The sequence below is a fragment of the Scophthalmus maximus genome, chromosome 4 (assembly GCF_022379125.1).
Source record: "Scophthalmus maximus strain ysfricsl-2021 chromosome 4, ASM2237912v1, whole genome shotgun sequence".
Classification (NCBI taxonomy): domain Eukaryota; kingdom Metazoa; phylum Chordata; class Actinopteri; order Pleuronectiformes; family Scophthalmidae; genus Scophthalmus; species Scophthalmus maximus.
In genome coordinates this window covers 4,391,388-4,399,995 of record NC_061518.1, presented here as the reverse complement: position 1 = coordinate 4,399,995, position 8,608 = coordinate 4,391,388, and the positions used below count along the sequence as shown (strand labels likewise).

Here is an 8,608-nt window from a genome sequence, read left to right as displayed (position 1 = left end):
TGTATCTTATCGTATCGTATCTTATTTTAACAGATTATTTGTTCCCTGTGAAAAGTTAAACTATATTTAAAATCCCTCCGATATTACCAGTGGCATTTGAACTGCTCTATAATCAGCCTGTCAATCATCTGCGAAGTGCACTATCTTACATGAAAGGTTCCGTATTGATTAAGTTTGACCCCTTTGTCCAGTTTGAGGAAAGATTACAGGCAAAAGTCAAATGTCAGACGCATGTTTCTCAAAACGTGTCAGTTGACCTGTAACAAATCATTTGCTCCATGTGGAATAGTTGGATTATTTGACCAATCCCAAAGCCACTAGATGCAAGAGATGAAAAATAAATTGCACCTCACTGATAAATAGGAAAAAAAGAAATGTTCCAGGGAAACCTTGGAGCGATTCATACGGATTGATTATTCATACAGATTTATTCCTGCCGATGAGCTTCCCTGCAGTTGTTAGACGTTGATGTATCAGCTTTTAGATCGTGCACAGAAAAGTACTTTTAGCCACTTTGGTAAACTTTTTTTTTTTTTTTAACATTGGCATTTGAGTGTCTGTTTTTCCAATAGCACAGTGTCTTGAATCAGACACCGAAGATGAATGGGCTGAACGCAGCACACGGACTGTACCCGACTTTCACTTGGATGGTCTCGTCTTTCAACAGACACAAAAGCCGGGCCAGAATTATTACTGAAAAGACGCCGTGAATATGCGATGCAGCGACTGTTCGAATGTCACACATTTTTTTTGGGGGGGGGGGGTCAGTTCTGTCATTGCGTAATACAGAGTTGATCGTGAATTGACTCAAGTTAATTTCGAGGAAGTGACGGAAATGTGCAAAAGCCTCTTTGATGACGTCTAGAAATTTTTTTTTTTTTCTTAGCTCAGGTCAAAATCGAGTGTAAAGGTGAACGGTAGCGGCATACACATGAATATGTAATCACTGGAGTGCATATACATAGGCAGGTGCACGTGTGACCGCCTCTAATACCCTGGAAAACAGAACACAAAGCGATGACGACGGAGCACTGGCAAATGAATTACCCGTGTCAGTGTTTTCCATCTCGCTGTGGGGGCGGATTGGTGTTCATGTTTCCGCCGTACCGTCCCAGCCGCTCGCTCGTGTAATCCAAAAGAAGATTTCCTCAAGATACCGACCCGCTCCTCCACATGTGTAGGAGGAGAAGGCCTTGAGCCGCGGGCCTGTTGAGGGAAACAGACGAGGACTCGAAGGTCGACCAAGGTTGAGGAGATTAACGGGATTTATGAGCAGCACTATTTAAGTGACGGGCGAGAGACACGTCCCGGGACGAGCTCCGGTACAGATGCTTGCAGAGCAACGAGAGGGAACAAGGCTGAGGTTCAAAGCAGCAACAGAGCTCTCAAGGTACGTCTCCTGCTCGGGACCGGTGTGCACTTACAGCTGCTCGACATGTGTCGCTGATTTACAATGTAAGACGATGACAAGCACCGCTACCGTAGGGTGATTTGTGTACACGCCGTTCATCTAAAGGGATTGAATGCTGACGACTGTACTTCAATCGGTTTGTTATAGATGCGAGGAATTAAAAGGCAGACAGGAGTTCAACTCCAAAGAGTCTCGCTGAAGGTGTGTGAATGAGCGATGGTCCCTCTGCAGTCCCCCGACTTCCTCTCGTTCTGCTGGTGCTGCTTTAACGGCAGTCGCGACCGTCAAACGACCAACAACAACCATTTGTTTTTAGAAGAGATGCATCTCTGGGGTTCCTTTCATCATGTGTGATGCGCAGAGCATTTTAAAGCTGGAATATCATGCAGAGTTTATTTCTTGACTTTAGAAATAGTGCGTCTGGCAAAATTCCAACTAAATCTTAGCAGCGAAAAACCCTTAGAAAAAAAGTAAATTTGATGGACGTTGAGAATTGTTTCGTCTATTATCTGTCAGAAAATGTTTGCTCACACTCAGGCGGGTTGATTATTAAGAGCACGTTGTTTCAAGAAACACCTGTTGCTGTTGAGCTTCGAGATTTTTTTTAATTTGGACGATTGCTTTGAGCGCCTCGAGCATCATTCCGGTCCACCTCACTTGTGGTGCGGTGGAGGCAGGATTGTCAGAGATCGAGGTCTCTTTTAAAGAAGACAAAGACTATCTGCAAATTGAATTATCTTGTCTTATTTTATGGCCGTGAAGGTAGAAATTTACGGTGAGCCAACCCTTTTTGATAAATAAAAATTAATGAAGATGAAGAAATTAATTTCAGGGAGTGGACGCACCCTAAAAACAATATTTGTTTCTACTCTACTACTAAAAAAAAAAAAAAATCCTAATAGTAATAAATGAATAAATAAATGAATAATAAATCAATAGTAGTTAAATAGAACGGACCCCCTGCCGATGTCAAACCACCATTGACCCACTGGCCCCGGGTCTTCTGGCTCCGGTGTGAAGTGTCTGATGTGATGTGAGGCCTGACTCCCTCTTGTGGCAGGCGTCGTGCGTTTTCTACCCAGCAGAGGATGCAGCTGGTTGTCATGGCAGCAGTGCTGGCAATGGCGGGGACGGGACAGGGCTGCAGCCTCGGCTGCAAACTGGCCAACATCACTCTCCGCGTGGAGAGCTGCGGCGTCACCGAGGTGATCGAGACCACCGAGTGCAGCGGACTGTGCCACAACCAGGTGACGGATGTTTTCAGGTGTTGATGTCGGCAAGTGATGAAAACATCATCGATTCTCTTTATTCCGTGTCAGACGAGAAGAAAACGAGATAGGAATCGGATAAGACGATGACACTGTATGTTTTGGGGCTTTGAAATGTAATATTGCCATTGTCTTTTATCTATCTTGACTTGTTCACTTTCTTCTAAAAATGATTCTTTCGTCAATATTTTCTAATTACTGTATCTCATTTTTCATTAGTCTCAGACTCTTTGACGATTTACATTCGAGCCGTCGAGTGGGCATTTGTGTCTGGATTAAAGGGCACCGCGTAGGACACTGAATGAGCTGCGTTTGTGTTGCGTTGGTGTCCACGACAGGATCCCAACTACATCGGCAATGGCGACATGGACGAACAGAAGATCTGCAACGGGGACTGGTCCTACGAGGCGAAGCACATTAACGGATGTCCGGTGGCCGCCAGGTACCCAGTGGCCTCAAACTGCAGGTGTACCACATGCGATGAAGACAGCACGTACTGCGGACGCACTCCCAGATACATGCCCAGCTGCTTTTCCCGCTAAAGAGCCCCGACATCCATTCATACAGTGCATTTACCCTTTACCTCTGTTTCACTTGACTCTGGACGGAAATAAACTGGCATCACTTAAGCTTTTGGGTTTTCATCATGTCATAAATTCGTCCTTTCATGTTGTTTAACAGCCAGAATCAGAATCTTTGGGTATCTTACCTGCACGCCTCAGGGTCTCCAAGGGATGGTGGTTTGCGGCCTCTCGCGCGCGACGCGACGCGCCGCAGTCTGCCCTCGTCCTCGGCGGTGGAACCAGTAGCTGACGGAGGGGGTGAGGTCGGACTCAACGGTGGCCGGCGGAGACGTTCGCCATCGGCGTCTTTGGCGGGTAGAAGGCCGTGGGTGACGATGGTGCCCGGGACGTGAGGTTGTTCTATCGTCCACATGAAAACACAACTGTCCGTGATCCAAGGAGCCCACTCTGTTGCACAGGCGTCGACACCACCAACAGTTTGTCAGCGCAGAGAGAAAATGGGACAGGAAACTGTTAGTAGACGCCACAGTGACACTTTCAATTTACAGAGGTGGACTAGAGAGATAAAATGTCGCTCAGGAGTTATTGTAATGACCAATACGCTTCGAAGTGACGAGAAGATCTACAGCACTCTGGTGTCTTCATTGACATAAAGCCTCAGAGCTTTGGTTAGCCAGCTGATAAACCCCCCACAGATTGATAAAATAAATCTGGTTTTACATAACATACATCATCTCAATGCACTTTTAAAAAGTAAGTTAGTTAAGTAGTGAGTACATTTGACACAGCAAATTATGTTTAATAATGTAAAGCAAACAGATGTGACAGTGGTGTTCGAAGTTCCTGTCTACAGTTTACTTTCCCTAAATGTCGAACTGTTCCTTTAATTCCTTCACATCCTTCTTTTCTTGCACATTACCTCTTAATCCCAGCAAACATTACATTGTGTCACAGTAAATTATTTGGCCTGTAATAGAAAAAGGAAATGAATAAAACAACTAATCAAGCTGCCAGGAAGAACAGAAAGGGCAAAAAATGTTCTACGGTTTGAGGAAGCCTTAACATGAGCGCTCTGCAAAAAACATGAAATATTCTCAAACGCCGACCAGTAAAATATTAGTTCATATTTCTGCTCTGCACGGCTGCGACGTTTAAAAAAAAAAACAGAGGGGGCCTTCAACTTATACTTCAGGAAACTACAATCCAAAAAAATCCCACCGGGGCAAAACTAATGGGACAAAATCAGATCTCGAGTCCACAGGAAACGGTCATTGTTTCCGTGATACAGGATGGGAGAAGCTTGTTCTTCTGCCAAAAAAAGCGGCTGATGCCGCGTCTGAATCTGCATATTGTCAGTGCAACATCTTCATTGACACAGAGACACGGGCGAGCCGGAGGCGTCGGCACAGGTCAGAGAACCAAACTCATTAACAAGACGAGTGGTTCATTAGAACCGTAGTGGCGACTTATTCATGGTCCAGGGGTATAACGTCTGGTCAGCGTTGGTGCGGTGAACGCATGTCATGGAGGAAACAATTGTGCCGTGATTTATTTTAGTACTTAATGTACAACAATTATTGACCCTGGTGGGAGGGAGAAGGGCGAGTTGTTTCCCATATTGAACACACTTTCTTCCCTCCTTTGGGGGAACGTGATAACATTCCAATAAATTGCCTCAATCATGTTATTGTTAATTACATTAACAGGAGCTTATTACCTTATTTTCGCAGAACCCCCCCCCACAATTTATCATTTGCCAATTTTGTAATATCAGGGTCAATTTTGTTGCGGCATTCCACCAATAATACGTCAATATCTCGGAAATGCCCCTTTATATGAAACTGTGGATGAAAAGGGAACAACTGTTATCGGCGCGATGACCCAGAAACCGTTGTGTCTCTCAACATTGTTGCCGATGAATTTGATCTGGGGTGATTTTAAATATGTGCAAACCATGAGCCAGAGTGCGCCGACGGAGTGAACCGATCAACGAAGTGATCAACGACAGAACGTGACGGAACAGGATGAGCGATGAGGCTGGAGCAGAAGTAAGGGGCGAGCTCGGGAGCAAAACGGAGGAGGGGGGGGGAGATGAAGAATTTCTCAGTCGGGCGAGTTTCCTACTTGTCTACGGGCTGCGAGGAAAAGCTAAGATTGGACGAAGCGAGGAGCGGCGACGAAGCTGGATGAAGAGTAGAGATGGACGGTGGCCTTGAGAGAGTGTGTGAGGGTGCTGCTTTCAAAGCCTGTCCTTTATCACAGCATCAACATTTCTTTCTTTTCTTTTTTTTTTTATTGCGATAGAAGCAGCCTGAGACGTGCGAACCAGCAGAGGATAAAGAAGACGGACCTGGCAGATATAAGGCATTAAAAGAGCACAAACCTGTACCTGTTCTGAATGATATGAATAATTAACGACAAAATTTCCCTACAGCTCAGGATAAATTGGATTAATTAGTCTCAAACCCTGAGAAAAGGTTGGAAACCATCGATCTCTGTAATCTGTTTTACAGTTATTATCAGAAAAATGACAATAACGTCTGGAATCCCGTATTTAAATCAATTGTTCATCGGCCAGAGGCATTCAAGGAAATCTGGTGTTGCAATATGTTTAAGCTCACAAACTTAGATCTTGCATGTGAAAACATCATCAAATTAATTTTTGGGGTTAAACTAAATAGACAAAAACAATATACAATAAAGCGTTTAAGGGCCTGAAATCATTATTATTTTTTTTTAATCATTGATTCCCCCCCCCCCCTTAAATACAGTTTGAGAAAATTTTTATAAAAATGTCCTTCTCAACTTTTCCTGGCCTAAAAGCGACGTCTTCAAATTAGGAGACTGGGATCAACTGTTCCACAGATATTAAATATCAAGTGATGCAAAATGATTACAAATGATCAAACTCGGTCAAGGTCAATCGTCCGCTTTCATCCAGACTGAAATATCTCAACAGCTATTGAATAATGTCCAATACATTTTATACACACATTGATGTCAGGCTCAAGATAATTAGTAATAATTAGTAACAGCATCTTAGTGCATTTTCAGGTTTATGAAGAAACTGCTGCAAAACTAAACACAATCCCTTCAGCCTCAGTTGTTCGCACACACACACACACACACACACACACACACACACACACACACACACACACACACACACACCTCGGTCACGTCGCCACTTCCCTGTGAACCCTGCAGGCTGGGTATCCGCTCTGACAGATTTCAGTCCGTTCGGGTCATTGGTGTCCTTTAACGGCAGCTTGTTTTTCGTCCAGCGGCTCCCTGGAGGCTCGCGCTCGCTCCTGTCCTAATGACCGGAGCAGCCGATATTCAGATGGACGTTTTATCAAGTTTATAGACCAGTCGGTCGCCCCGGCCTCTTTTGCTGGCGGGAGGAAATGCGTGCGGCCGTGTAGTGGATGGCTTTGTGTCGGACTAGGGACAAGTAGATTTGTTTTTTTCCTGGGTGGTTATATACAGCACAGTCGCTAAAAAACATGCTATGACTGCTCTCTTTTAAAAGTACCCAGGGCGATGGATATTCACTTTTCGGGAATTCATGTATTGGGCCCGGAATTTGGTGCCACAACCCCGGTCGCACAGCAAAGCTGAATTTTGCTGAATATTTACAAAACCTGCATCGCTTCAGAATCGCTTACTGCCCCTTCAATGTGGGTTCACGTTACTCTGATGAATTGTGCTTTACTGCATTTGTTTTTCTACGTTCCTCTCGGTTCGGCCTCTTGATTCTAATGAATCCACATCAATCCGCAAGTGATAAGACTGGAATGAGACCGATTCATCCAATCCCGACACCATAGACGAGGAGTCAGGGGATCAAAACTAGAACATGACAGGAAGGATTCAGTCGGGCATGAATGGTTCTCTTCATAAACACAACGTATCCTGTAAGCAACAAGCAAATGAGAACTGCTACCTGAGCCAAATGTCCCGATAGTCCGTCCGAGGAGCAGCCAAACAAGCCAGAGAGTGGGATTCATATTCCTGCCAGCTGTCGATCTGAGCGAGTCGGGGGTTCATTTGAAGGGTCACATCTGGTTTTGAAGAGTTCAACTGGTGCGACACGAATTTACGAACCAGGAAGATATTTGACCTTGAACTTAAAGTTTTTAGTTAGGAGCAAAACTTTGGCTGCTGTGATGAAATATTAATACGCTTCATTCATACAAAGCCATTGCATGCATTGTGAAGTCGGTCGCAATGAAAACAAGGCAAACACAACAGAACAGCATTTTTAACATGTATTAAAATAACGAAATGCTGACTGGCATTTTTATTTACACACCATTTAAAAACAACTGTGCGCTGTTGTCATTTCTCAATGTTCTTCTAGCAATAAGCGAATGATTTGGATGCAAAGTCAACGTTCTTATTACAGTTCTATAAAAATGTTCTTTTCTATGTAACTCTGTGACCAGACCTATACAGCCTTGGAACCAGCACGTACACACACACACACACACACACACACACACACACACACACACACACACACACACACACACACACACACACACACACACACACACACACACACACACACACACACACACACACACACACACACACACACACACACATGCCGGATACACTGTTGCAGCCATATCTTACACTTCCTGTCCTCCCTCCCCCGAGACGAGGCATTACTACCTTGACACTACCTTCTTTTTTCTTCTTCTCACACTGATAACACCTGCAGTATGAGAATGCACTCTGACAAAGTCTCTTTGTCAGACGTCGCAGACTCTCGTGTTGATGCTCTGTTCTCTCTGCAAAGGTTTCGTTCACCTACAATAAAAATAAGACAAAGTTATACATCCACGATCTGTATTTTCGGATTTCCACCACGACTGCATGACCCTTGACCCACAGCTGAGCTTTAGGACATTTACTGTCCGACTGCTGTGTCGCAAAATCATCGGCCGATTTGAACCGTCCACAGATGTATACCGGTATCAGCATTTATGCTTTTCCGAAATGCCAAAGCCAGCGAAAAATGGAAAGCAACGTGGCAATATTTCACGCAAGTAAAACAGCTGTTGTTTGATACTGTTACCGTGAAAGATAGGTCTTTTATTTTGATACGCCGTGGCTGCACTTTAACGGCTATTTAAAGGAAGTGATTGATTGTTGCGTATTCCTAGATTTGATTCCTAGACTCTCAAATATTATAACGGTCGTGCCCTTCTGTTCGTGCAAAGCAGGACGAGATGTGGCGACTCCGGTCTGTGACAATCAGGAAAACTCACCTAATGAAAACGATTTGAAAAGGACAGGACATTGGTTATTGGGATTAATGAGACGACTCTAGATAGACTCATCAATTCCTGTCTTTACTTGTTAAAAGGTCTCCGTATAATAACATGTGACTGACG

General features: G+C 44.3%; 1 protein-coding gene across 1 annotated transcript; it reads left to right on the top strand.

The window, feature by feature from the left end:
* The first annotated feature begins 1,246 nt into the window (after nt 1-1,246).
* Nucleotides 1,247-3,308, top strand: LOC118302391 (gonadotropin subunit beta-1). The gene is made up of 3 exons (XM_035628471.2): nt 1,247-1,390; nt 2,472-2,658; nt 3,018-3,308. Exons 1-3 carry the CDS (start codon nt 1,329-1,331, stop codon nt 3,219-3,221), a joined length of 453 nt encoding a protein of 150 aa, XP_035484364.2. The 5' UTR covers nt 1,247-1,328; the 3' UTR covers nt 3,222-3,308.
* The last annotated feature ends 5,300 nt before the right edge of the window (nt 3,309-8,608 follow it).

Coding starts and splice junctions, on each gene's coding strand:
- LOC118302391 (XM_035628471.2), top strand. CDS start 1,329: ATGCTTGCAGAGCAACGAGAGGGAACAAGGCTGAGGTTCAAAGCAGCA. Junction 1,391..2,471: donor GCAGCAACAGAGCTCTCAAG/GTACGTCTCCTG, acceptor CTCTTGTGGCAG/GCGTCGTGCGTTTTCTACCC. Junction 2,659..3,017: donor GCGGACTGTGCCACAACCAG/GTGACGGATGTT, acceptor TGTCCACGACAG/GATCCCAACTACATCGGCAA.